Source organism: Sus scrofa, chromosome 13, assembly GCF_054392235.1.
Source record: "Sus scrofa isolate SSC_HxYL_T2T_F1_AM1 chromosome 13, Sscrofa_HxYL_maternal_Yorkshire_Landrace_v2.0, whole genome shotgun sequence".
Classification (NCBI taxonomy): domain Eukaryota; kingdom Metazoa; phylum Chordata; class Mammalia; order Artiodactyla; family Suidae; genus Sus; species Sus scrofa.
The window spans coordinates 38525445-38553431 of NC_139395.1; the positions used below are offsets into that span (position 1 = coordinate 38525445).

At 51.3% G+C, this 27987-nt stretch overlaps 3 protein-coding genes across 21 annotated transcripts in view; 2 read left to right on the forward strand and 1 right to left on the reverse strand.

Annotated features, from left to right (window-relative positions):
* WDR48 (WD repeat domain 48) overlaps positions 1 to 2404 on the forward strand; it is a 50829-nt gene extending 48425 nt beyond the window's left edge. For all 3 annotated transcript variants that reach the window (XR_014822761.1, XM_084987815.1, XM_003132119.5), the window contains exon 19: positions 381 to 2404. Coding sequence is in view for 2 of the 3 variants with exons in the window: in XM_084987815.1 (XP_084843941.1) it covers positions 381 to 476 (96 nt within the window). In the remaining variant the exon portion in view is untranslated. The remainder of the gene's footprint in view (positions 1 to 380) is intronic.
* Positions 2405 to 13582, reverse strand: GORASP1 (golgi reassembly stacking protein 1). Of its 5 annotated transcripts, none has more exons than XM_084987818.1 (10): positions 12918 to 13582; positions 11307 to 11528; positions 9506 to 9586; positions 8735 to 8938; positions 6949 to 7035; positions 6674 to 6804; positions 6244 to 6451; positions 5349 to 5499; positions 4753 to 4920; positions 2405 to 4494 (listed from the first exon to the last, which is right to left on the reverse strand). In XM_084987818.1, exons 4-10 carry the CDS (start codon positions 8861 to 8863, stop codon positions 4241 to 4243), a joined length of 1128 nt encoding a protein of 375 aa, XP_084843944.1. In that variant the 5' UTR covers positions 8864 to 8938; positions 9506 to 9586; positions 11307 to 11528; positions 12918 to 13582; the 3' UTR covers positions 2405 to 4240. The 5 variants fall into 5 exon arrangements, with proteins under 5 accessions (XP_084843944.1, XP_013836932.3, XP_003132169.3 ...); XM_013981478.3 differs by having other exon boundaries at positions 12527 to 13582; XM_003132121.5 differs by lacking the exon at positions 11307 to 11528 and having other exon boundaries at positions 13429 to 13582.
* A 45-nt stretch (positions 13583 to 13627) lies between these two features.
* The window catches only part of TTC21A (tetratricopeptide repeat domain 21A), a 33159-nt gene continuing 18799 nt past the window's right edge, over positions 13628 to 27987 (forward strand). For all 13 annotated transcript variants that reach the window (XR_014822760.1, XR_014822759.1, XR_014822757.1 and 10 more), the window contains exons 1-8: positions 13628 to 13815; positions 15077 to 15206; positions 16000 to 16110; positions 16804 to 16970; positions 18835 to 18957; positions 22840 to 22997; positions 25873 to 25957; positions 27850 to 27948. Coding sequence is in view for 9 of the 13 variants with exons in the window: in XM_013981474.3 (XP_013836928.3) it covers positions 13789 to 13815; positions 15077 to 15206; positions 16000 to 16110; positions 16804 to 16970; positions 18835 to 18957; positions 22840 to 22997; positions 25873 to 25957; positions 27850 to 27948 (900 nt within the window). In the remaining 4 variants the exon portion in view is untranslated. The remainder of the gene's footprint in view (positions 13816 to 15076; positions 15207 to 15999; positions 16111 to 16803; positions 16971 to 18834; positions 18958 to 22839; positions 22998 to 25872; positions 25958 to 27849; positions 27949 to 27987) is intronic.

The window sequence follows — 27987 nt, forward strand, 5'->3', positions numbered from 1 at the left end:
TTGTGAGGTCTGTCCTGGAAGGCTGTTTAGCTTCACTTACCCTTGGAGCAGTTTTCAGGGAAAAGACATGGAGATTTAAATGCACACAGACAAATTGGATGTGCTGGTGGCATTTTTTTCTTGGCAAAGACATGCTCATCTCGATTTGCAGAGCAGCCTCTGCCGTGTTTAGTTTAAGATCTGAAGTGGAGGTAGGTGGCACATCAATGGGGATGTTATCAGTGAAGATGCACTCACGGCATTTCTTCAGAGGAGTGGCTGAACATGGTGTGTCTGGCCTAGCCATAGAGGTGCACATCTTGTGTGTGGGCAAGGGAAGTCCCAGAGTTAGTAATAAAAGCCTCAGACACCTTTTTTAGTACTTATTTTTTGCTATTCAGGTGTTGGATCCAAATATGGACCTTCGAACAGTGAAACACTTCATATGGAAGAGTGGTGGTGATCTCACCCTCCATTATCGTCAGAAGTCCACGTGAAGAGGGGGCGAATGCTTCTGGGTATTCATTTACTGACCTTCCTCTAATGGCCCCAAGAGTAGTCCTAGGAAGCCTACTGAGCCCCAACGGGAACACGACTTCTAACGGCCGATTTGGTATGGACTGAGATTCTCTTTCAATCGAAGTGACTAATCGAGATGTAATATAGAAACCAGTCTCCATGTGTAGGTTAAGCTATCCCCAGGAAAGCTGCGTGCAGAGCAGAAGAGCCCCAAGCTATGTCTTGTGAGATGTACAGAGGACTGACGACAGGCCAGTGCAGACTTTGCTTCCTCCTTTTGTTTCAAAGGACCTTATCTTGATCTGTTAGCACTTGTTAGAGACACATTGGTAGGGCCACATCTGTCAACTGTGTTTCAACTCCAAATCCACACACTCTGTAGCTTTTCTAAGAGTACATTCCATTCATGCAGTACCTATGAAGGCTTTTGCCAAGTTTGTCATTAAAAAAAAAACCAAAAAACAAAAACAAGTTGTCTTCACCATTTAAGACAGTTATTTTGAATAGGAATTTGCTACTGCACAATTCGAGGGCCAGCCCATTTCATAATAAATGATTATTGTTGGGCTTGTTTTTAATATTGATCTCAGATGTGTTCTTGTAGGAAGATCTATTGAAATTCCAGGTGCTGGATCATAGCACTTGGACTGCCAGCCTAGAACATGCCCAGCCTGTGCCCAGCAATGCTGCCCCAATGGTGCCTGGACTGGGCGGCGGCCACAGGGAGGCCCAGCTCTCTTACTCCTTCCTCCACTGTGTTGTTATATTTATGGGCAAAGCCAGGTGACACCACAGGTTCTAGCTCCGGATTAGCAGCATGACACCATCAAAACTTAAGACCATGGTGAGATTTTAACTTCATTTAAATGCTACCTAATATTTATGGTGTCAGAGCGAAAGGGTATCATAGTGAGTTAATTTGATATTCATGTTCTGAAAGTATATGTTTGTTTTTCCAGTTTTATATGCAGTTTGTGTTGTTGTTGTACTTGTATCCAGATTTCTTTTCACTGTTCTTTCTAACAATCTAAAGCTTTCATAGAATCATTTGGATCTTGTACAGAATATAACTTATTGGGGATAAACACTTCAACTTTTGGCAGAAAAAAATACTTTGATTCTCCCCAAGGTCATTTGTATTCAGAATAGAACAGTAGCCCACTCCCCATAAAACTCTGTTAAGACAAGCCTCCTGTATGAAGCCAGAAGCACAAGTGCCTTCAGAGGGCAATTTATTCCAGTCTAGTTGCCTCCCCAGTTTGTGTGTGGCCTGTACCCCCAACAGCAGGGACTGGGGAGGGGTTGGGAAGGTTTTTTTCTTTTCTACATCTTCACAGGTTCAGCTGGAAGCAGCTGATGGGGCCTGGGTCCAGACTTACTATCCGAGATATTCTGATCCGCACAACTGTACAGACAGGGTTCCCTCACTGCTAGTCAGCCTCCTTTGGAAAGTGGACTGGTCATTGCTTCCAGCACTTTGAAGAAGTGAGCAAAGACATGCCACGTTTTCCGATGAATCTTTCTCCCTTACACAGAGAGCAACCGGCTTCTTTTTTAAAAAATCCTTTCTATCTGTTGAATACAACAGTGCGCTTTTGGTGCACATTTTTTAGCAATAGTTGTGAATTAATGTCGGGAAAAAAACAAAAACAAAAAAACTCATTTACCAGCCCTCAGTTGTGTTTGCACGAGGGTCTCACTGAGCCGTGCCGCCCTATGTGCCAGGCCTCAAGGGGTGACTGCGCTCCCTTCCTGTCATAGATCTGACCCCCAGCATGGTTGTGGTTTTTTTTTGTTGTTCCAGTCAAACCAGTAATAGTTTCCAGAAATTTTGACAGTCTGCAATGCCAAAAGGGTAAAAATCTGTATTTCACAGTTGTATAGAATAAAGGCTTTAGTTAAAATATTTCAAAGTGTAGTACACATTTATTTTTTTCACTTGTCATTTTCCTTCATAGCAGGCTACAGAGAAAGTAAGAAACTTCTGGTTTTGTGTTTACCCTGGAAATAATTAGCATTGATACCCATTTTAACCTCCCCAGTTTAGGGGGGGGGTGTAACAACGAGGAAGGGAAAACCAGGTCCCTTGGTTGAGGGTGACTCCAGGTCAGACTGCCAGGCTATAGTGAAGGGAAGCTGGTCTCAGAACAGGCCCATGGTGATTCTGTTCTACTTCCTAGATTCCTGTAGGCGGATACTGGGCTCCCAGACAATTTAGGAACCAGGCTCTGGCATTGGCTTTGGACACAATGCCTCCCTGTTCTGCAGGCTTATCAGCTGCTCTGGTAGACCTGACAAAGGCTTGCTTTTTAAAAGCAGTCACGGTGCTAGAAACATGAAATGTTTACTAATTTGGGGCCCTCCCTCCATATACTTGGTCTCTGTGGGCCCCCCTCCCCCACTCCGAGCAGTCCTCTGAGCAACGGTTCCCTATAAGTGCAGACATTCCAAAGCAAGTGGTGAAAGTGGGATTTTCAACTGGGCTTAGGCTGGAAAGCCAGGCCAGAGGCTGCAAGGGCTGTGGGAAGGTGGGGGACTCTAGCCAAAGAAGAGAGGCCTTGAAGTGATGAGGGGCCTTCCCTGGAGGGAGCCCTCTTCTTGAAGGAACCAGGCAGAAGAGAAGACCCAACCTAGTCTTAGCCCCTCAACGCCCTGGAGGTGAGGAGCACAGCCCCCTCCCACACTATGAGAAAGAAGGGCCCTTACTCTTATCTAGGCCCCTCATTCCCCTTTGGGGTGGGAACTGTGTGTAAAGAGATCCAGTCAGGAGGACCAGCTTTGAGAGTTTGCTTAGGATGGTGAACTTAAATTTGTAGCTTTTATTTACCACTGAGGCTGGTTGGATGACTCGTGTGTTTAGAAGAGATGGTTGTAAAAGTCTATATGCTGACAGGAGTCACAACTAGGGGCACTAATATCTGTGGGGTGTAGAAGAGAAGAAGCATCGTGGTCCAAGGGTAGGTGAGTCTTTGCTGAAGGGCTTAGAATTCCCAACCCTCCTCCCTCAGGAGAGGTGGGCAAGTTCACTGCCTCTCCTCCAACCATGACTGGCATATGTGGTCAGCCTGAGCCACCTGTGTAGTGTAGCAGAGTGAGACAGTAGTTGGGGTGGTAGGAGTCCCCAAGGCTTAGAGGGGCTTCCATTATAAATAGGGCTGTCTGAGCTGTGCAGGAAGAATCAAGGCAAGCCCCACAGAGGAATGAGGCAAACACTCCACACCAACCCCTTCCTCTGTCACCCCATCTTCACACCTAATGGTGCTTGGACCCTGCTACCTCCTGTGCAGCTATAGTGACCAGAGGAGGAGCAAGAAATAGATCTGAGGGCCAAATGATACCCTTGCCCAAGGCCCATGGCCTCCTCTTACTCTATCCACTGAGGTGCCATGCGCCACCCAAGCAGCAAAGAATCCTTTTCTCTCCTACCCCAGCTCCTGGAAAACATACTTATTCTGGGCGCTGCTCCCAGCCCCCTACCACCACAGAAGTACCTGTTTGAGATTCTCAAACAAGAGCCCAATTCCTCAAAGCCAGGACCATCAGGCAGAATGAGTGCTGGGAGGTCATCTCTTAGAGACCAGTAGGGTCTGAGTGGACACAAAACCCTCCCCTGCACAGCACTTGGAGGTGCAGCCTAGGAAGCATAACACAGGCAGCTGGGCCACAGGGTGTGGCCTGAGCTGCTTCCCCATTCCTGGGCCTCGTGAAATGCCATCAAAGGGCCTTGACATAGCCCAGGGTGTTATTTGGGGGTGGAGGGCTGGGCCTGGCTCGCTGCCCTCTCGGCCTCTGCCCCAAAATCTGGGCTCTCTGTGCTTGCTGGCTCCTCCTCAGCCTGAGCTTCGAGCAGCTCGGCAGACAGCCCGTCTTCTGGTGAGGCTGCTGAGGTGAGGCTATCAGGAAGTGTCAGCTGAGGCAGGTGGTCCGGCTGGGCCTGGGTGCCTGGGCTGTCTGGGAAGGAGACCTCAAACTCTGACCCAGACCATGTGGCCTCACCTGAAACACAAAGGGTGAGGCTGAGGAGGTTCACAGAACTGGGGCCTGGGTGGCCTGGGGCAGTAACCCCACTGACCCCCCCGCCCCACTCCCACCCAAATCCCATCCCCCCGAGGTGGTGGGAGATGGGAAAGCTAGTGTACCAACGCCTTGAAGTGGCTGCTTTCCACCCTCAGGCAAGCTTCTAACCCAGCAGAGAAACTAAAGGTCACCTTCCCCACAACCTGAGGGCCTTTTCTGAAGGCATTGGCCACTCACCACCACGCTCATGAGAACTGCCACTAGAGCAGATGTCCTCTGGCCCTGAGGCTGAGACCGCTGTAGAGGTCAGCTCCGTGGAGGTCAGCTCCGTGGAGGAGGGCAGGTTGGGCCAGACACTGGCATTGCTGCTGTCCAAGAGGGAGATGCCAGACACGTCCAGGAAGCCTAGGGGAAGGGGTACTGTTCTTTGCCAGCACAGACCAACAGCTGGAAGGCCAACTCCCTGGGCTTACTCTGCTCTGTTCCTGGGGCATCTGGCCCAGCCAGAGACTAATCTGAGTCCATAGTGATGTCCCCAGACAACCCCAGAGGTACCCTATTGCCAGTTTCTGAGGAAAGAAAGGGGTCTGGGGTTAGGTATCATGGTAATAGTCCAGTGGCAAGGGCACAGACGCTGCTCTGTGCCCAGTGTGCTGTGTGACCTTGGACAGGCTACCTTTCTTGTCTGGACAGCAATCTCTCCATCAGTACGCTGATCAGATCATCTGAACCATCTTGGTGGATATGAGCTAGGAAGGCTCAGCCAGTCTGCCCAGGGCCCACACCAGCACAGGGCTTGTAGGCCTTTAGCTTCCTCTTGGCCTGCTCAATACCTGGGTCCATGACTCGCTGCAGTGGGGGCGGAGGCTGGAGAGGAATCTCCATGGAACAGGGAAAGTCGCCAAGGCCTGAAGTGCTGTGGTCAGGACTCTCAGGCCCAGGAAGCTGTTCCTCTGGGAAGGAGCCAGGTGCCTGCAACAGGGCCTGGAGGTGGCCAGGGCAAAAGAAGAATGGGTTGGGGGGGTGGGGGGTGGGAAGAGTTGGGACAGTGTAGTCCACCCTAACCCCCAGCCCATGCCCAAGAGCACCGCTCAGCTGGAAGGAGCAAACAGCTTTGGGGATCTGCTGCTTCCTCTATAGCGGATGTGAAGTTAGGCAAGAGGAGACCAGCCGGCCTCCCATGTGGTGTGGTCATGGCTACGGGTGCCTTCCCTGCTTTGCCAAGCAGCCCCAGGGGCCCACTTGGCAGGGCCCTATCTGTGATCCACAGGAAAAGTCCTTGCCTGGAAAGCAGTCCCCAAGTGCCCCCATGTTGCGCAGACCCTAGGCACTAGCCCCAAGGCACTCAGAAGACCTGCTCAACAGCCTTGAAGGCAGGTTCCCTGCAGACCTGACCAGATTCTCAGTCCTCAGACACCCAGCCCCTGGCCCAACTTGACCACAGCTTCACAGAGGCACAAAATGAGGCTCCGCCCACCCCTGTGCCTCAGTTCCCTACTTCTGAAGTGAAAATGACAGCCAGTGCCTCATCACTACCCTCGCCTCCAGACCCAAGCAGCAGAAGAACCAAAGTAGGTTTCACTGGGTCCCTTAAGCAGGTGGCTCTCCAAGGGTTCCACCAACAGGGCCCAGTGAGGACAGCTCACAGTCTCCTCTGTCTCCAGCTGCAGGACCCTCTGCCCACATGAAGTTGCCCCTCCCCCCAGCTGGCAGGTGCTCCCCACATACCTCCACATAGTCACCCTGCCTTGAGCCTGTCTCCAGGCCAGGAGGGACAGGAGAGTCCTGGGGGTTGGGTCCAGGCAGCAGGGTACCAGGTGGTGGGGTACCAGGTGGTGGGGTGCTAGGTGGCGGGACACCAAGTGGCTTCTTGTGGTGACTTGGGGGTTGGGTTGGGATTCGGTGCAGATACCCATAGCCAATACCACAGCCCAGACTGCGAAAAGCCAAAAACATTCCAGGGACTGTCCCACAGCCCTTTGTATCCCTGCCACCCCCACCTATCAGCAGTGAGGTGGACTCCCAGACCAATAGTCAGCCTCAGGACCCCTGGGCCCAGGGCCCAACCCTCCATCCCCACTGTGGGACTCCAAGTCCATGCCCGCTGGCCAGGCCCCCCCACGGCCCCACCCTGTAGCCCTCCAACCCCAGGAAGTACCTGCCCTCTCCACCCCAGGCTGCATTGGGAGTGACAGTCACCTCCCGGCAGGAGTCGGACTCCGAATTATAAACCATCAGCTTCAAGGGCTTCCCCTCGTGGGACTCGATGAGTGAGAAGAAGTCCTCCGACTATGACAGACACACAGCGCCTGAGTCCTGCTCCCGGCGTCCGGGCGGGAAGCCTCACCGAACAAGACGCTTCTCATGGGCAGCACCCATCTCTCCATACCCCTCCATGGGCCGGGGAGGTGGGGCAGACCAAGGGTTCCTCACCTCCTGGAGGATCTGGTCTGAGCCAACCACGTAGTCCGTGTAGGGGCACAGGCCAGCAAGGGAGGCAGGCGAAGAGGGTTCCACATCCTGAGGAAAGAATCATGGACCATCCAATTATCAGCCTTACTACTGGGGCGGGTGGGGGGGAGGAATTGCCTCTCCAGTTGGTAAGTAGGACATCTGTCTGTCCCCAGGCCAGCACCACAAGCCAGGACTCTCTCAACCCAGCCCTTGATTCCCCTGGGTCCACAGGGTGCCCAGCAGAGGACAGCACCGAGCAGGGCTCAGGGCACTGAGCTCCCACATCTGACCTGGTTCCAACCCCACCCTCAACAAGCTGTTAACCTGGGTGCTGTGGACACTTAACCCCTTGGCTTCAGTTTTCCCACAATTAAAAGTGGGATACATAATATTTACTCATAGCGTTGCTGAGAAGATTTAAAAAATTATATATGTACACACCACTACAGATAAACTTAATAAATGACAAGGATTTACTGTCTAGCACAGGGAACTACATTCAATATCTTGTGATAACTTACAGTGGAAAAGAATCTGAAATATAAATATATATATTATAAAATATCAGGAGTTCCTGTTGTGGCTCAGTGGTTAACGAATCCGACTAGGAACCATGTGGTTGCGGGTTTGATCCCTGGCCTTGCTCAGTGGGTTAAGGATCCAGCGTTGCCGTGAGCTGTGGTGTAGGTTGCAGATGCGGCTCAGATCCCAAGTTGCTGTGGCCCTGGCGTAGGCTAGCGGCTACAGCTCTGATTTAACCCCTAGCCTGGGAACCTCCATATGCCACAGAAGCAGCCCTAGAAATGGCAAAAAGACAAAAAAATAAAATATTATATATATATATATATATAAAACACTTTGCTGTATACCTGAAACTAACATAATATTGTAAATCAACTACTCCTCAATTTAAAAATTTGTAGAGGATGAAAAACCACACCTGGGCCCATAGCAAGTGCCCAACTACATTGCTGTTACTGCTGCAGGCATACAGCTGAAGATCCTTGCAAGGGGACGGGGTGTCGGAGATGAAAATGGTGAGAAGCGGGTACAAGGATTGCCTTTCTTTGGAAAGCTCCATCAATCTCCCAGTCTCCCAGGGAGACACAGAGGATTTGTATCACTACCCCCATTGCACTCATGGACAAATTGAGGCAGGCTAAAAAGGCTGAGAAGACTCCCCCAGGAAGCCAGTGAGCCATAGAGGGGGCTAGAAATCAGATCAGCCAATTTCCAGCTCAAGGCGCCCTCCATCTACCAAGCTATAGAACTGAGCCTTTGAGAACTTGGGCACCATGAATAAAGGTGCATGTCCCGTGTACATGTGTGTTTGCGAACAGACACAAACATCTGTGACAACCCAGTCATGGTGACTCATTAAAGTTCAGATCCAGGCATCAGCCCAGCACCCAAAGGTGCTCTCAGGGGTCCTGCCAAAAACACACACTACTGATATAGAGTATACCAGATAAGACACTACGATAAAGACTTAAGCAGCAGCATCCTGGCAGTACAACCACCCTTCCAGTAGATGGCACCCCCACCTCTCCAAAGAAGAAACCAAGGTCTAGAGGGAAACTGTCCAAGTCACAGGGCACTGTTCGGGTAACAAGGAGTTGCCCTCTCCAGGACACTGGAGTGGGGGAGCCCACACCCTGCCCTCGGAACTCTCTAATAGACCCATTGGCTGCTGGCTTCTCCCAAGGGTCCCCCCCACCCCCTGTACCCCCCCACCCCAGTTCCCGCATGCCCCGCCCCCACTCACCAGTACATGCCACACATGCTCGCTGGCCCTGCGGAAGCTGCAGAAGCGCACACTGGCTCCCAGCAGGCCCTGGCCGCCCCACATGTTGCTGGGCACCACTTCCACCTCTCGCACCTTCATGGTCTTCATGTTGAACACTTCCAGCTTCACCGGCTTCTCCACATTGGCCTTCAGCAGGGCCTTGAGCGTGTCATTCTCCTTGTTCTGCGGGGGCAGCGGGGCTGATTCCTGGGACCCACCACACACACCCAGCCAGGGGCCCCCAGACAAGTCTGAATCTGACATGGGGCGAGGGCTTTGGTGGCCAGCTGCCCCCGCAGGGCTGGGCCGGGGCAGTGGCTCGGCTCAGGACCACAGGTCAGGGCTGGGCCACAATGACCCCGGCATCCCCAAGCCCTGCTAAACCTTCCTCCCTCCGGCCCCCACCCACTGGAAAATACAACAAAGTAAGCAAAGAGCCCTCTGTGGCCAGAGCACTACAGCACTGCTCACTCTGAGCCACCCCTTCTAAGAGCCCTCAGTTCTCAAGCCCCTCTGGGCAGGCCCCTTAGGCCTTGCAGCCAGCACCAGAAGGCCACCTGCCTCCAGCCCACCCTTGAGGGCTCACCTCCAGGCAGGGCCCCCATCCAGGCCCAGTGCTGCCCTGGAAGAAGGGGAGATGGAGCTCAGCCTCCCTCCAGCAGAAAAGGGAGAAAGAAGCAGGGCTGGGGGCCCCTGTGAGACAGCGGGACACACACCCACACACATACAAGCAAAGTAGGGGGGCCTCACCAGCCGCGAGTGCCCAATGGTGATGATGAAGTCAAAGTAGGGCTCCAGGCCTGCCCGCTGGGCTGGGGAGTTCTCCTGTACCTGTGCCAGCAGAAGCCACGGTCACTGTGCTGACTCTGGCCTTTCCCAGAAACCCCCCCGCCCTCAGTTCTAGACACCATCACCACTCCCCATGTCCCAGTGAAGACACATACGGACGTGTGTGGCCATATGAACTGTTCCAGGCAGGCCACACACAGGCATGGCCAAGATTCACTCCATCCTCTCTTGCTATCTTCCAGGGCACACATTTTCCTCTTTTAGAAAATGACTCTTTCCTGATCATGATCCAGAGACCACACTTGCAGAGATACCTCACAAGTATCTCTGGGAACTACCAATAGGCCACATGAGAACAGGGTGGTGCAAACCCATGGGGATGCTACCCCTAAGCACTGGGCTGGAAGGCTGGAAAGCCAGAAGGGTTTACCAGAAAGGTTTAGATGTGCACTGCAGTTTAGATGTCCCAGGATGGATGGAGCCAGGGCTATGCCTAGAAAGACGGAGTGGGGAAGGCCCCAGACCCTGTGGTGACAGATCCAAGCTCAGTCCCACAGAAGATGAGAGCTGTTGAGGAGGGGTGGCTGAGGAGAGCGGACCCCAGGACCCAGAATGAGTCTAAGCTAGGGAGTCTGATGGGCAGCAACATGTCACCCCTTCACCATCTAATGTCTCCAAAAGCACAATAAACCAGGCTTGCAGCCATGGTGGCGATCCATCTCAAAGGCCCCATTCACAGGGCTGCTCAAACAATGCAGCCTTTATCCCAGGTCTGGACAGAAGGTGGGCCCCACACCCTCAGGCCTTTGGCTGTTAGAGCTCGATGCCCTCACAAGCCCCAGCACACAAGGCACAGGGCTCATCTGGCCTCAGGTTCTGGGTGCCTCCTTGAAGGGAGGGCCCTGTGGCTTCTGCCACCCATCAGCCCCTTCAGTCCTCAGAGTCTCCTTGAAGGAGAGCTCACCACTGAGGCTTTGGATCAAAGCCAATTTGCCCTTGGAATCAGGACTCCCTCCTGGCCATGGCACCAAGAGACCCCCTCCTTCCACCTCCAGAAGCTGCTCACTGAGGGTGAGGCCAGATACCAATCCCAGCCCTAGTTGGCCTGGCCCAGAGGGCAGCTGCTTGGAGCTTGTCTCCAGCCCTTCAGGGGAAAGCTGGGACCAGGTATCTAGGGAATCAGAGGACAGTTAATGAGGGAGAGGTGGCAGGGAGCGGCTCCTCCCTGTGCTGGGCCACTCCACCTCCATCAATTAAAAACCCTGCTCAGAGACCAGTTGCCTTCTACTCTCAATGTTGAGGCTCAGAGACTCAGGCCCCAGGGCACAGGCCCAGCCCTCTCCCAGCCCACCCAGCACCCCCACCTCCCCGCTCCTGTGGCCTTGTCCTTGGTCTGGCTGTGTTCCATTGCCCTTGCTCTGGGCCTTGATATGGCTCACCATGGCTCCACAGCATAAACCATGCACACCGCTGCCCACTGCACCCACAGTCCCGAAACTAGTGCCGCCCTCTGTCTGGCTCTCCCTGGGGGCTCCTGTCATACCTGACCCCGTAGTCCCATGATGCGTGCGGCTTTCATAATGCTCCCCCACCCCACATCTCCCATCAGGGCACCTAATGCGGTTAACAATGATGGCAGCTTCCACCTCCTGAGGGTTGGCTGGGCACCAGGGCACTGCACCACTGGCTTCCCCCATTTAACCCTCTCACCAACCCCAACTGACAGGGGAGGAAAAGCTCTGTTATTCAACAACAGTCTGACCTCAGGAAATCCGACTCACAGCCCGCTCCTGCCCGCTGCCCTGCAACATTTCCTGGTGAATCCTCCACTGCTGTGAGCTTGCTGAAGGCAGCGACTTCGCTGTGCCTGGCACACAGTGGGAACCCCCAAATGCAGAGAAGGCAGCACACTTGCTCTTCGGTTTTCAAAACGTTAAATAGTTAATGTCACACCTCCATTTAAAACCTCCTGATGGCACCACATCTAGAACAAAATCCGAAACCCTCAATACAACATGCAAGGCCCCACACAACCTGGCCTCTCCATTACCACTTTCCTTACACAGGCCACACCATCCAAGCACACCAGCCCCAACTCCTTGCTTCTCCTCAAGCACAAACACAATCCCACCTCAGGGCCCCCCTATGCCCACAATGCTCTCCCCCCAAATATCGGTATTGTCCACACTTCACTTCCTTGCGAGGTGTCTGTTCAAATGTTACTTGATCAGAGGCCTTTCTTGACCCATCTAAAACGGCATCCACTCTTCATTCTGCATCTGCTTATCCTATTTCTTTTTCTCCCTAGCAAGGATCACCACCTACCATATATTTCTATTTCTTGTCTGTGTCCCTCCTCTCCCTGCCAGCATCCAAATGTAAGCTCCATGAGAATAGGGACGAAGTCTGTTTTGTTCATTGCTTTATCTTTGGTGCCTAGAATTCTACCTGCCACAGAGCACGTGCTCAAAAATCACTGTTTTGGCTATAAGGATATATTATACAGCACAGGGAATATAACCAATATTTTATAATAACTATAAATGAAGTATAACTTTTAAAAATTGTGAACCACTATATTGCGCACACATATAATATTGTATATCAACTATACCTCAATTGAAACAATTTTAAATAAAGTTACACGTATGAAACAAAAAAACTTTTGTGAAGGAAGATCTCCAATTCCTCACTCTCTACTCTGTCCCTTTCCAGTAGGCCCTTCCTGTCCTCGCTCTTACCATTGTCCCCTTTCCTTGTCAATATTCTCAATTTGCCTTCCATCAAACCTGTTGGAAGACTCTTCTGGCTGCCGGCATTTCACTATAGACCTTTCCAGGCAGGTGCCTGTCCTGGCTTTCCTTTTAGGAAACCCCTCCTTTAACCCCCGCCCCCTAACCTCATAGTTGTTAACAGAATCTCCCATAACAATAAAGAGACCACTCAACAGCCACTACCAAACTGACAAGCTGGCTTGCTTACCCCCATCTCTGCAGTCATCAACAGCACACAAGGGTGAAGGCAGAGACCCTCCTGCCTTTGTCAACTCTGTTACAACCCCTCCTTCTCCGCTGTACAAAACACCCCAAATCTCCATCTGGCTTCGGGCCCCCCTCCTCACCTTCAGACTCTAAAAACCCAACCCATCTCTACTTTCCCCAGGACTGCTCATCCTGGCCCCTTTGGGGCCACACCGAGGGCACATTCTCAGCCGTGGCCTTACCCCGCTTCTTTGCAAAGTTCCACCTGGGAACCCTACCCCTGCTGCAAACTCTCCCCAAGCCCTCTGCCACATTCTCTTGGCTCTCCCGCTCCCACTTTTCCTGGCTGATTCTCACTGGTCCTCAACCCCCCGTAAGCCCTTCGATCCCACCACAGACGAGATGCGCGCTGGCGTGCTCCCTGGAAGTTGGCGTCCACTAGGTTACCCAGATCCCCTGGTTCCAAGGACGGGGATCGCCGGGGCCTCAGCGTTGCTGGCTCTCTGTCCAGGCCTAGCACAGAGTGAGGTGCACAGCAGGCGATCATAAATGTGACCCAAGTGCACAAATGCGTCCCGTACGGACCTGGTGCACTCACTTTTCACCCGCCAGAAATGCCATTTCGGGGCGGCCTGACCCGACCAGGAAACGCTCCCGCTTCCTGCAGAGTTGGCACTCGGGGCTGGCGCCGAGCGGACCGCGGCCGCAGACCGGCTGGGGCCCAGGAAGGCCGCGGGGTCGCTTCTCGCCGGCGGCTCCCACCGGAAAGGGACACCATCCTCCCCCGGGCAGCCACAATAGAGCCGGGACCCGGTCACTGCAGCCCCCGGGCCGGCGATCGGGCGTCCGGGGGGTAGCTGTAGGCGCTGCTCCAAGTTCACCAGCGCCGCGGGGGCGACTCACCCCGTGCAGGTGGAAGCCCTCAGTGCCGCCCACGGGCTGCTCGGCGCTGGCGCCCAGGCCCATAGTCACAGTTGGCTCCCGCGCGGGTGTCCAGAATCGCGGAGCCCACCCTGGAGGCCGACTTAGGCGTCACTTGCGCGGAGTCGCCCTCTCCGCGCTCGATTAGCAGCGCCTGTCACGTGGGTGAGTGGCCACGCCCACCCGACTCTGACGCCCCTAGCAAGCGGCCGGCAGCTCTGTTTCCAAGGACGCGCGCGCCTCCGACTTCCGGCCCAGAGAGGTGTGTCCTGGACCCTGATTTGAGAATCCAGCTTCGCAAGGCACCCCCAGGCCCGGACTCGGAGCCGTGGGCGCCTGGAGATGAGCAACAATGACTCCTCTCTTATGGTGCGTGGTCCCGGCACTCCCACCCAGGACTCTCCACCCTTGGCCCGGTGATCCCCCGCGCCTTGCATCTCTCCTGTCACTTCTATGACCGCTCTTACCATCCCCCCTACCCATATTTCACTGTCCTCAGCCTCTTCAGGCGGTCATGGTCCCTTCTTGTCTCTTTCCGTGGCGAGCGGATCCTCTCTAGGGTTCTCTGTGTACTTTGAGCCCCTCATTATCATCCCCACCCAGTCCTATCCCCGAGCTCCTCCAAACTAAAGTGTAAAAAGCTATCTCCATCACCTTGCCATTATCTCCCCTCCCCCTGCCTGTGCCTCTTGTGTCCTTCACCCCAGTGGATGTCACCACCATTTGATCCCCCAGCTATTATTCTTCCCCATACTCATCTCCAGATTCTGTGTATGGGCAGGAACTGTCAGCTCCTAACTATCTCCTGAAATCATCCACTTTTTATCTCCTAGCCCAGGATCACCACCATCTCCCCTCCAGGCACCTACGACTGTCCCCTCCCAACTGGTTTCCTTGCTTCAGCTCTCTTCACCAGCAGTACCCCTACCACCACTACCACCAACAACAACAGCCCCAACACACACACACACAGCAACCATCTGAATACTTTCCCTCCACTCCTCTGTGCTTAAAACCATTCCAGCTGCTTCCTCTTACCCTCAGGATGATGTCTGCGCTCTTTCATATGGCCCACAAGGCTGTATACAATCCAACCACATCTATCCCCAACCCCAACCCCCACAAACCTTAGGGGAAGTGAGACTTCACTTTGAAATTTCAGCCCCTATTATTGTGCGACCTTTGTCAAGCCACAGCTTCCCTGGGCTTTGGCTTCCTTAACTGTGAAGGATAGGGAGAGGATAATGCATAAGATAATGGGTAAAGCCCTTGATATACTTCCCAACAGGTGGTTAGCTCACAGTAACTTGTTACTCTATTGGTGTCATGATTCTTATTATCAGTCCTCTCTCTTCCCCCTTATTCCATTCCTAAGGCAAAACCTAAATTGAATTCTCTATCACATTTGAACCAGAATCTGTGGTTAATTCCAAAACAAATATCTCCAAACTTCTTCCCAGGGAAAATATATGGAGCTGTTCCTAGGGCTGAGAAGGAACAGGATAAGGCCTGAATAGTCTTTCTCTTCTCTTTACAGAAATGGAGAGGGAGAAGGGAATAGAGGAGGCAGTGGGTTAGAACAGAGACAGAAAGAACTGGGGCTGTTGCACCTGTGTCTTCCTTCTCATAGGCTGGAATCATTTACTACTGCCAAGAAAGGTATTTCCGCCACATGCAGCAGGCTGCAGCTGTGGGCCTGGAAAAATTCAACAATGATCCCGTGCTGCAGTTCTTTAAAGCCTATGGAGTCCTCATGGAAGGTAAGGACTTGTCAATTCGTCAACTTGTCAACAGCGCACTGGTGCGCTGGCTCCACCTGGATGCCTACTTCTACCCCAGTCATATTCCCATGGAAACAGTCTTATACGCAGTGACTAGAGTCCCAGGTTCATCCGCAGAAGGCTGTGTAATCCATATCTAGTTGACTTTTGAGACCTCAGAGAGCTCACTACCCCTGCTCTACACCTCGGTTTCTCTGTCTGTAAAAGGAGTGGGTGGAGAGGTGACTGCATGATTATTGAACCAATTCCAGGCTTGGAAGCTGAGAGCTGGTAGTGCAGGAAAGGGAAGAAGTGATAGGTGTGGGCACAGGCAGTTATGGGACAGGATCAGGGAGAGGAGTGGGGCCGATGCAGGTGCTGACTCACTGACATTCGGAAAGTGGTCCTGGGCCAGGGGCCTGCTGAGCTGCCCATGGTCAAAGTCTGTGGACACAAAAAAATAAATATAATTGGTGGCTCTGAACAGCTAGTTGGAACTTCCCAGGGGTCCTTCTTCAGAACCCACCCACAAGTATCCCTGTGAGCGCTTACACGTACATACATCTCTCAGCTCCAAGCCCTCAATCCCCTGGCTTCCTGGGCCATGGTGCCAGCAACCCTTTCAGAAAGCTTCAGCCTTCAGGGAACTTGTGCTATTAGGGAACTTTTGGACCAGTTAGTCCAACCTTGGGTCAGATGGTACCAAGACTTGGGTCAAGTGTATGTCTGCCATGGAGCCGCCTACCCTCTGAGCATGGAGCCCAGGGCATAACCATGTGGGCTGTCTTTGCAGAGCGCATCCAGGATGCCATCAGCAGCCTGGAGAGCATCCGGAATCACCCAGACGTGTCCCTGTGCTCCACCATGGCCCTCATTTATGCTCACAAGTGCTGTGAAACCATCGGTGAGTGAAGCTGTGCTCAGCTTGGCATGGCCTAGCGGGGGAAAGGAGCCCCACTCCAGAGACATAGCCCCTTGCAGGCTGCTGCAAGAGGTGTGTGCACCTGTGACTGCAGATCCCCTTGGCTGGTGATAACTGGCTGCCGGTCCCCTCCCCCTGGAGACCTCAAAGAAGATCCAATACACAATTGAATGGGAGCCACAGGCAGAGAGCATGACAGTGGGAGGAATCCTCCTTCCAGAACCCAAGAGCTGGGGAGATACCCTGTTTTCTTTTGCCAAGATCCTATCAAGAAAAACCAAGCCAGTATAAACAGTTCTACCCTTAATCTCCACCTCTCTAAAGTCAGGGAGCGATTCCGAGATACCGTGTACACACTGCTGTTTCCCTACCCAGAATGGATTGTAGAGATGGGGAGTTGAGGTTGGAATCGTCTGCACAACAAAGTGCTGGGCACAGAGGAGAAAAAAATAAATCTCAAACCTCAAACCCAAGTCCAGGCCTGGGCAGCTCCCATGGCATCACGGGAGCCAGTGTTGCTGGTTCCCAGACCCTCGACTGTCATGTAGTCGGCTCCATGTGTTGAGGGAGCCCAGAGTGTGCGGGGGCAGTCCCCTGGGTCCTCAGTGTCCCCTACAGGACCAGAAAGACCTCCGCATCCTAACTTGTTCTCTTCCTCCTCTCTCGGATTCCCAGACCGAGAGGCGATTCAGGAGCTTGAGAGTAGCCTGAAGGAAATCCGCAAGACAGCCAGCGGCACTGCACTGTACCATGCCGGCCTCTTCCTCTGGCTCATAGGCTGCCATGACAAGGCCAAGGAATACACTGATCGCCTGTTGAAGGTTTCCAGCAGCTCCAGAGAGGTACCCGCCATGGGCATCGTGGGGTCAATAGCCAAAGAAAGCAGCATCCAAAGACATTGTGAAGGGTGGCCCTTACTCCCACAGAGGGCCCTGGTGCTGGCAGAGGACCACACACAGACACCAACAGGGCCCACATCACGTTGGCTCAGGTTTAGCCAAGTATACATTGGCATTTTTCCATGGAGTCCCATCTGCAGATAAGTGTTTTATAGCCTGCACTATATATTTTTTAAATCTTGAATTAGTTGCCGACATTTAAAAATCAGAAGATTTTTTATGGAGTTCTCATCGTGGCTCAGTGGTTAAGGAACCCGACGAGAATCCATGAGGATGTGGTTTCGACTCCTGGCTCATTCAATGATTTAAGGATCCGGCGTTGCCGTGAGCTGTGGTGTAGGTCACAGACGCGGCTGGGATCTGGTGTTGCTGTGGCTGTGGTGTAGGCCGGCAGCTACAGCTCTAACTTGACGCCTCGCCTGGGAACCTCCATATGCTGTGGGTGCAGCTATAAAAAGACAAAAAGAAAAAAAAATTTTTTTTTATCTAAAAGTCCAGATTTCCTAGTTCTGAAAAATAAGATGAGCTGGCTGCACTGGGCCTATGTTCCCTCTTTGCAGTGATCCACTGTGTGTCCATGGTGCATCACAGGGCAGATCTCACATGCTGTGGATTCACACGCAGTGGAGCTCATGTGCCATAGAACTGTACATCTGGTAGAATTTGAAGCCTCAGTCTAGGCTGTGCATCTCAGCAGGGCACCCAACGGAGTGAAAATCGGTTCTTGGAGGAGGGAGTGAAAAATTCTTGCTGTTTGTATATAAAACGCAGAGGCACACATAGTTCACAAAAGTTAGATGGTATATCTGTGATATTAACATTTCGGGGCAGGGGGGAATGATTGGGGGAAAATGTCCTAAAAGACTCCTTAGGAAGGTAATACTGAAAAGAATTGAGAAACATGCTCTAGGCCATGAGGGATCATTCGGAGCAGATCCAAGTGCCCCTCTGATCGTACCTCCCAGGACTGGTCTGCTACACCTACTGGGAGCAGTGGGGGTGGGGGGGGGGTGAAGGAGGTGTAGGGAGGGGAGGCTGGAGAGAAGCCAGCCAGGCCTGTGAGCTGGGAATGGCTGCTCACCCACTCAGAGGGCACTCCTGGCTTCTGGTCCAGCCCAGGTCCTATGCTGGTTTCAGGAGGAGAGGGAGCAGGAGTGTCCCTGCCCTGGAGCCCTCACCCCAGTATAAAGTAAACAGGCAATGACAAGACAGGTGGCAGCAGCTCCTTAAGGGGCAAGAGTCAAGGGGCAGGCCCCACCCCAGCCTGGAGGTCAAGGAAGGTCTGCTATAGGAGGAGCCTCCCAGTCTGAGTTTTAAAGACTGGTGGTGGGAGTTCCTATCGTGGCTCAGCAGTAACGAACCTGACTAAGTTCGATCCCTGACCTCAATAAATGGGTTAAGGATCTGGCATTGCTGTGAGCTGTGGTGAAAATCACAGATGTATCTTGATCCCGTATTGCTGTGGCAGTGACATAGGCCAGCATCTACAACTCTGATTGGACCCCTAGCCTCGGAACTTCCATATGCCAAGGGAGGATGCAGCCCTAAAAACTAAAAAAAATAGATAAAGACTGGTGATGGATAATCAGGTGAAGGGATCCAGTTTGGGGGCTCCTGCACCAGGGCATTCCTGGGGAAGAAACAGTAGGTATGAAAACCTGGCTGGGAAAGAGTAGGGCTACCCTGGGATCTGGGAGCAGTGGTGCCTGCAAGGCCTTGAGGAGTGGAGACGTGAGGCAGGAGAGGCAGGCTGGGTGGAGGCGATGCAGGCCCAAGGACTTCATCTTTCTCCTTGTTCTCATGCCAGGGCTGCATGCTCAGAGGCTGGGTGGACCTGAGCTCAGACAAGCCCCACACGGTGAAGAAGTCCATCAAGTACCTGGAGCAAGGCATGCAGGACACGAAAGATGTCCTGGGGCTGATGGGAAAGGTAGGCAGTAGCGGGGGAAGTGGGGGAAGCAGGAGTGTCCCCACCCGGGGACCTTAGTCTCCAGGCCTCCCACCTGGTGGGTGAGGAGCCGAGGCCTGGAGATGGTCAGGGTCATGGAGTGGCCCTGGTGCTCCCTGCTTCCTGCCCAGTCTGCTTCCATCTCCTGCGACATGTTTTCTCGGGGGCTGGGCGCCCTGGGCTCTGGCGGGCTTTCTCTCTTTACCTCTCGGTTTCACCCACTGCCCCTTTTCTCTGCATCCTTCTTTCACACCTTCTCATCTCATCTGTTAATTTCACTTAGCTGGCCATAAGAGAGGGGGGATATTATGTACTTTGTATTTTTCTGATCTTAATTTCAATTATTCCTTTTTTCTGATCTGATCCTTATTGAATCAGTCTATGTGAGAAAAACCATCCTCTTGTTCTCTTGTTTTTATACACCTTTCCTTTTTTTCTCTCTCCCTCCCCTCCTTCCTTCCCTCTTTCCTTTCTTTCCTTCTTTCTTCCTCTCCTTCTTTCTTTTATGGCTGCACACTCAGCATATGGAAGTTACCAGGCCAGAGATTGAATCTGAGCCACAGCTGTGACCTATGCCACAGCTGCAGCAACGCCAGATCCTTTAACCCACTGTGCTGGCCCAGGGATCAAACCCACACCTCCACAGTGACCAAGCTGCTGCAGTCAGATTCTTAACCTACTGTGCCACAGCGGGAACTCCTTTTTTTCTTTCTTTCTTTTTTCTTTTTTTTTTTTGGCTGTACCTGCAGCATATGGAAGTTCTTAGGCTAGGGATCCAATCAGACCTGCAGCTGCTGGCTGTGCCTACACCGCAGCCACAGAAATGCCAGGTCCGAGCCATGTCTGCAACCTACACCACAGCTCAGGGCAACATCGGATCTTTAACCCACTGTGTGAAGCCAGGAATCAAACCTGAGTCCTCATGGATACTAGTCAGATTCGTTTCCCCTGAGCCATGATGGAAACTCCTTTTTTTTTTTTGACTTTTTTTGTCTTTTTTTTTAGGGCCACACCATATGGAGGTTCCCAGGCTAGGGGTCAAATTGGAGCTGTAGCTGCCGGCCTATGCCACAGCCACAGCACCTCGGGATCCAAGCCACATCTGTGACCTACACCACAGCCCACAGCAATGCCAGATCCTTAACCCACTGAGGGAGGCCAGGGATCGAACCTGCAACTTCATGGTTCCTAATCGGATTCATTTCCACTGCGCCATGATGGAAACGCCCCCTCATTTTTTTTAATAAATTTTATTGGCATATAGTTGACTTAAAATATTGTTTTAGTTTCAGGTATACAGCAAAGTGAATCAGCCTTACATTACATATGCATATATATATATTCTTTTTCAGTGTATTGAATAGATTTCCCTAATATGTATACTAGGTCCTGTTACTGATTGATTTTGTATATAGTCATGATGTACACCTAGCTTATAAAATGAGTACGTTCTCATTAAAAAAAAAGTCAGAGTTCCCATCGTGGCTCAGCAGAAACGAATCTGACTAGTATCCATGAGGACACGGGTTCGATCCCTGGCGTTGCTCAGTGGGCTAAGGATCTGCATATTGCTGTGAGCTATGGTGTAGGTCACAGATGTGGGTTGGATCTGGCATTGCTGTGGCTGTGGTGTAGGCCAGCAGACTACAGATCCGATTCTACCTCTAGCCTGGAAACCTCCATATACCGCAGGTGCGGCCTTAAAAAAAAAGTCTAAAAAAAGTCAAAGGGGAGTTCCTGTTGTGGCACAGTGGAAGCAAATCCAGCTAGTATCCATGAGGATTTGGGTTCAATCCCTGGCCTCGCTCAGTGGATTAAGAATCCTGTGTTGCCATGAGTGGTGTAGGTTGTAGATGTGGGCTGGATCCTGTGTTGCTGTAGCTGTGGTGTAGGCTGGTGGCTACAGCTCCAATTTGACCTCTAGCCTGGGAACCTCCATATGCTGTGGGTGTGGCTCTAAAAATAAAAAATAAAAAAATAAAAATAAGTCAAAAGGTTAACTAAAACGGCATCCTTAGGAGTTCCTGTTTTGCCTCAGTAGGTTAAGAACCCGACTAGTACTCATGAGGATGTGGGTTCAATCCCTGGCCTTCCTCAGTGGGATAAAGAATCTGGTATTGCCATAAGCTATGGCATGGGCCCACAGATGTGGCTTGAATCTGGCATTGCTGTGGCTGTGGCTGCTGCAAAGTCTGGTGGCTACAGCTTAAATTGACCCCTAGTCTGGTAATCTCCATATACTGTGAATGTGGCCCTAAAAGGACCAAAAACACCCTAGCATCCTTAACCCTCCCACCCCCAAGCAACCCATGTTAACATTTTAGGACAGTGTCTTATAATCTTTCTTCTGCATTGGTTCAGGGAATGCCTGAGGTGGTTTTCTACAGAGCAAAGGCCATGTGGTTATCCTGCAGGAGGTTAAGCAGGTTGTGCCTTTGGGACTGACACTTGGGGGGAAAGTGAAAGAAGCAGGACTGGGTGAAGAGAGAGTTGGGGCTGTGAAGCATCCCCAGCAAAGGCCTCAGCCAGCTCTGCTTAGAATTGTGGAGCTGGGATGGCCCTTCACTGACCCCTCACTGACAAGATGCTGGCTGTAGGCTGCCCTCAGGGAGGGCTATGACTTGGTACCAGGCTGCCCCTTGCAGCTACTGGGGACCCCAGGAGGGAGGCTGCCCCAGGACCTGTCAGTGGCCACCTCCCCTGGCCCTGAAGGTGGTAACACACAGCACCCACAATGGGGTGGAAGATAGTGTGGTTATTTCATGTAGTTGTAATCATAGGGCATCTTACTGTTTGGTTTATTTCTCTTCATATGAGGTATTGTCATACGCACTTGTCATTACGAACATCTACATAAAGCCAGGCCCCTATTGTGCGGGCCTAGTGTAATTTGCCAAGCCTGCCTCTTATTGTTTGGATGTTGAGATTGTTTTTATTGTTTTTATTTTTTAATTTTTGTCTTTTTAGGGCCATATCCACAGCATATGGAGGTTCCCCAGGCTAGGGGTCGAATCAGAGCTACAGCTGCCAGCCTACACCACAGCCATGGCAATGCGGGATCGGTGCCATGTCTGCAAACTACACCACAGATCACGGCAATGCTGGATCCTTAACCCACTGAGTGAGGTCAGGGACCGAACCTGCGTCCTCATGGATGCTCGTCAGATTCGTTTCCACTGAGCCACAGTGGGAACTCCAATGTTGAGATTGTTTTTGGTTGTACTCTTAAAAGAGTGCTACAGTGAACACATTTATGCTTGAATCTTTATTTCAAATAATCCTCCTCTTGTTTTTATTAAGTCTCTTAATGGAGGTTTACTGTAGGCTGAAGCCATCCTTTCAGAGTCCAATTTCAAGCCTTTTGGGAGCACTGCCCTCTGCCCCACTAGTATCTGTGTCGTGACTCACCCAGGAGAGCCTGCTGGCTGGCTGGCTGCAGAGGCCATGACCCCAGCCCCATGGGCCTTGACAGAGAAAAAGCACACAGCCTTGCTCTGGAGGAAGGGGTTACCTGAAGTCCTAACTGACTCCTCGTTGCTGCACTGGCCCTAGTGAGCAGTTTTCAGTGATGAACTGCAGCAAAGTGAATGGGAAATGCTGGGCCATTTGTGGAATTGGAAAGTTCCCGGCAACCCCAGCTTCCCCCCGGAGGGGTGCCCCGCCCCCATGACCATGCTCTATCCCAGGCCTGCTCAGGGCTCAGCTGGTTCTTGGAGCCCCTGCCTTGCCTGTCCAGGAACCCAAGACCTCTGTGGACCCTGATTTGTCACTCTGGATGATGGTTCCCGTCTTGGTAGGGACACTGACACCCCACCCCCATCCTTTGTGGTTACTGACGGGGCTCTTCTCATTGGCTTTCCACAGGCAAAGTACTTCATGATGCTGCAGAACTACTCGGGGGCCCTGGAGGTGGTGAATCAAATCACTGTCACCTCGGGGAGCTTCCTGCCCGCCTTGGTCCTAAAGATGCAGCTGTTTTTGGCCCGGCAGGACTGGGAACAGACTGTAGAAACAGGACACAGGTGAGGGGCAGGGCCAACCTGCTGCTTCCTTCCTTTGCCAGCCCAGGAGGCTAATACATTCCCATCTTACACGGTGGGGAGATGGGAGATACTGTCTATTGGATGGAGCAAGACATGTTGGATCAAGCAAGTCAATACTGTCAACAGGAGTTACGAATAGTGACCTGATCCTTTTGGGAGGGGGAGTTGGGGGAGGATGGACATGAACTGGACACTTACGTGTCACAATAGGAAGCCAACAGTGGAGCCCTGCTGTGGAAGAATAAAAAAATAGGCCTATTGGTGTTCCCTCACAGCTCAATGGGTTCAGGATCTGGTGTTGACACTGCTGTGGCTCTGGTTACAGCTGTGGTGTAGGTTCATTTCCTGGCCTGGGAACGTCTACATGCCATGGGTGTGGAAAAAAAAAAAAAAAAAAAAAAAAAAAAAAAAGACCTATCAAGAGGTAAAAGCAAGAGGATGCAGGAGACAGGTGGAAGGAACTACCAAAGGAGCCCAAAGTAACAAGAGTGATAGGAGTTCTCTGCAGAGTGGGGGAAGGGGAGAGTAAAGGGAGAGAGGGATTATTGTATTATTTAATTTTTAAAACTATGGATGTGATACACATTAACAAAAACTTCAGGGGACAAAGGTCCTTGGTGGCTGAGAGTTCAGAAGTTATGGGGACTTGCAGAAGCCAGAAGCCAAGTATATGGTGATCCTGAAGCAAAACTCACTGTGAACAGAGATGAAGATGGCTTTGGGGGAGGCATGTTTAATGGAGGGTTTTTTGAGAGTGGAATTTTCTAGATAACTGAAGCATATCTCTTTAAACTCTTTGGCTTTAACTGTTTTTATCACAGTAATCCTAAAATGTGTATTACTAATTTTGTTCCCCCAAAGAGTTAATGGACTGCATTTTTTTTTTTCTGTGTGCCCACTACAAACTGTTACTAAATTGTCTGGAAAAGAACAAAAAATGCAAACAAACCTCTTCCTTCCCTGTGGAGGGATAACTCTTCTGATGATGACTGGAATTTGAGGCTTACAAGAGGCGCTGGTAGGAAACTGAAAGTGAGTCCAGCCTGTGCCAGGCCTGGGCAGGCCCTCAGCTGCCCTCTCTTTGCCAGTGTCAACCTGCCAGTGTTCTTGGCAGGAGCTGGGTCAAGAGCTTGCTTTGGAGGCCCATTGCTTTGGGCCCATTGGATACCTGGAAGCACCTGGCTAATTGCCATGACCATGGGTGTGTGGGGCCTCCCCACCCAGGCCTTGCCACCCCCACCTGTGAGGAAACAGTGTTTGGTGCCAAGGGGTTGTTGAGTCCAACACCGGACGCCTTCCCTCACGGAGGCTTTCCCAGCTCATAGAGTCCCCTCATCGTTCTTCAAATCTCTGCTCTCTGCAGGTGTGTTTCTCTTTTCATCTCTAACATTTATTTTCACTTCTTTCTTATTTTATTCACTGGTGTTAAAATAATTCATGTCTTTTACTGCTCTTGGTTTTGTTAATGCTGTTATATCTTTGTTTTCTAATTTATGAATTCCTGCTCTTTATTATTTTCTGCCAACTACTTCCTGTGAAGTTACTCTGTTGTCATTGTCTAACTCTGAAGTTGGATGCCTGGCTCATCCATTCTTAATCTTCTTTTAGAAGATAAGCATTTAAGTCTGTAGATGTCTCTCGAGGTACCATTTAGCACTATCTACACATTTGGATGTGTATTATCTTCACTCTCATTTGGTTTTAAGAATTCTCTAATGTCCATTCTGATTCTTTTTTAGTCCATATATCATTTAAAATTTTTTTTTAAATTTCCAAATTAGGAAGTTCACAGTGCCTTCAAAGCCATCATAAATGCTTAGAATTCTTTGACTGTGCATAGTCATATGGGAACCTTATATGTCAATTAGAGTAACCCTCTACTTTTTTTTTTTCTTTGTAAAGCTGCACCTGTAGTGTATAGAAGTTCCTGGGCTAGGGGTCTAATTGGAGCTGCAGCTGCCAGCCTTCGCCCAGCCATGGCAACATCAGATAGGAGCCACATCTGTGACCTATATCACAGTTTGCAGCAACACCAGATCCTTGACCCATTGAGTGAGGCCAGAGATCGAATCTGCATTCTCAAGGACCCTGTGTAGTTCTTAACCTGCTGAGCCACAACAGGAACTCCTGAGTAACCCTCTATTAAGCAGAAGAACCATTCCCTGACTAAGGTGAAAAATGTGAAATTCCCCATAAAGAAACAGAATATTGAAAACTCCACAGTATACTCAGAAGCTGCATCTTTGCAATAATACATGAGAGAAACCAAGGTTCCTTTTCCATCTTATAGCTGTAAGCTGCCCCCAAACACCTCTCTAGCCCCCCTAGACCATGGTACCATGGTCAAGTCTATGTTTGTTGGACTATAAATGGGTTTGCATCATAAAGACAGCAGAAAATATATGACTTAAATAACAGAAAATGTTATTCCTCTCTCAGGGAAAAGTCTGGGTGGTGGACCAGGGCTGGAACAACTGCTTAACTCTGTAGGGTCCTGGCCCCCCTCTGTCTCACTGCTGGCCTGTCCCTAGGATGTTGCTCACATGGTCCACATTCCCGCCAGCAAGAAGGAGGAAAGAGAAGAAATGGAAAGTATTTCATAAGAGCACCACTGGATATACACTGGGCACGTTCTCTTATAACCTCTTAGCCAGAATTTACTCACATGGTCACCCTTGGGCTATAAAGTGAAAATGTAGTCTCTATTCTGTAGCCCCATACCCCACCAACTTAGGGAGTTTCTTTTTAGAGGAGGGGAGAATAGATTTTAGGAGACAATCAGAAGTTGCTGCCCCACCATCCTAGCCTTGCCTCTGAGCATGCTCAACTCACATGGCTCCTCTTCCTCTTCTAGAATCCTGGAAAAAGATGAAAGCAACATTGATGCCTGCCAAATTCTAGCTGTGCATGAGCTTGCAAGAGAAGGGAACATAACCACAGTAAGTTCTTTCCAGATTCAGAAGTTCAGCCTTGAAACCAGCATAGTCAAGGAGGGACCCCTCATAGCACCTGCACCCCTCCACCCCTTGGAGGGGCTCCCTGGATCTCAGTTCCCTCCCCTCCTCCCCCAGTTCCTGCCAAAGAACTCTGCTCTGGTTTGGTCTTTAAGCCACACAGTTCCAAAGGCCGGCAGTGAGGCTGACTCTGGTTCTCCTGCTTGTTTCCCGTGTGACACTGGGCAGGTTTTTTCCACCTGGATGAGCCCCAAGATCCTCATATGTAAAATGGAAATAACTCCACTCACTCTGTGAGGTTGCTATAAGGACTAAATGAGAGGACAGGTGGAACAACTTGGTACAATGCCTGGTACACTGCATTAATTTGCTCCGTATTAACTTATAGAACATACAGTTGCATTTCAGATTTTAGGAAATCCTTTTTTTGGGGGGTGGGAACTGCTCAAGTATTGACCAGGCATTACCTGGCCCCAAACTTATTCCTAAGTTTCCCAAAGAAATGCCAGATAGTCCTTAACTGCTGTTACAAACACCTAGAATTTTTAATGAAAACCTTAATGCGCAGACAGGTTCTTATTTTCAAGAAAGAGTTTGTGTTTTCTGCCAGAACATTGCCTTTTGAATAAATACATTGCCTCTACAGGGAGTGTGACAAATTAAGAAGCCTGGGGGTCGTAGTTGAAGAGGAAGTTTCTGGTTCCCTCTGCCCAGCTCTGAGATTGTGGCTCTCGTGGGGTGGAGGGAGGTGGAGGGCGACATCTGTATGTGGGAGGAATCCTCAAAAAGGTCCCTAGCACTGGCCCTGGGTGGGAACCAGAGAGCAGGCCTGTGCTCAGCTCCCCAAGACCACGGAGCCCTGGGCAGAGCTTCCCAGGGCCTGGCCTGAAGGATGCCCCGTGCTTACTGAGCAGAGAGAACCCACCCCACCCCATCTTTTTCTTCTGGCATTTCTTTGCAGCTGGGGCCTCAGAACTCCCTACCCCCGCAGAGAGTGGGCAGAAAAGTCCACTGAAAGGAGCACACACTTTGGAGTCAGTCAGCCACCTCCTTGGCTGGGTAATTTTGGGCAAATTACCTAACCTTTCTGACCCTTCGTCTGCTGGACTGGAAAATTTGGGCAGTCCACACTGACTTACAGAATGACAGAGAGGCATCAGTGCGGTGACTCATGTCAAAACAGAGCAGAGGTTTGGGGCCAGGGGCTGGCCCTGACCATTTGCTCCTGGGCCAACCCAGGTGGTTTGCCACCAGCCTGGTGGGCTGCGATGAGGGCCCCGTGACAGCTCCCTCCTGGCCCTGCCTGCGTGTGTCTGAGAGGACAGCTGCTCTTCACAGATTCATGAACAAAGGGGCAGTGTCAGCTGCAGGGTAAAGAACGTTCCTGAAAGCTCCGCCTGTGGGGCTCCAAAGAACTCCTGAAGTCTGGGTCCACCCAAGGCCAGTTGAATCTGAGTCTCTGGGGCTGGCACCGGGAACACCGGTGTTTTTAAGATAACCCAGGGAGTTCCCGTCGTGGCGCAGTGGTTAACGAATCCGACTAGGAACCATGAGGTTGCGGGTTCGGTCCCTGCCCTTGCTCAGTGGGTTAACGATCTGGCGTTGCTGTGAGCTGTGGTGTAGGTTGCAGACGCGGCTCAGATCCCGCGTTGCTGTGGCTCTAGCGTAGGCCAGTGGCTACAGCTCCGTTTGGATCCCTAGCCTGGGAACCTCCATATGCCACAGGAGTGGCCCAAGAAATAGCAAAAAAAAAAAAAAAAAAAAGAAAAAAAAAAAAAGATAACCCAGCAGGTGCTCATGGGCAGCGGGGGTTGAAAACCTCTGCCCCACTCTCATTTTCCATCCCGCCTTTGAGATTGTCTGTTTTGTACCCACAGGCTGCCGAGCACGTTAGAAATCTGATTAACGCACTGGAGACAAGAGAGCCCCAAAATCCAAGCCTCCATCTTAAAAAAATTCTTGTGGTGAGCAGACTGGTAAGAAGGTTCCTCCCCAATTTCTGAACTAAGGCTTCT

Bases quoted from the DNA above. Each gene is read 5' to 3' on its own strand.
- GORASP1 (XM_003132121.5), bottom strand. From the start codon at position 13,491: ATGGGCCTGGGCGCCAGCGCCGAGCAGCCCGTGGGCGGCACTGAGGGC. The intron at 5,500-6,243 runs GTATGTGGGGAG...GGCCACCTCCAG, and splicing joins GGCAGGGTGACTATGTGGAG to GCCCTGTTGCAGGCACCTGG. The intron at 4,495-4,752 runs GTGAGTGGCCAA...TTTGTGTTTCAG, and splicing joins CAGTTCTCATGAGCGTGGTG to GTGAGGCCACATGGTCTGGG.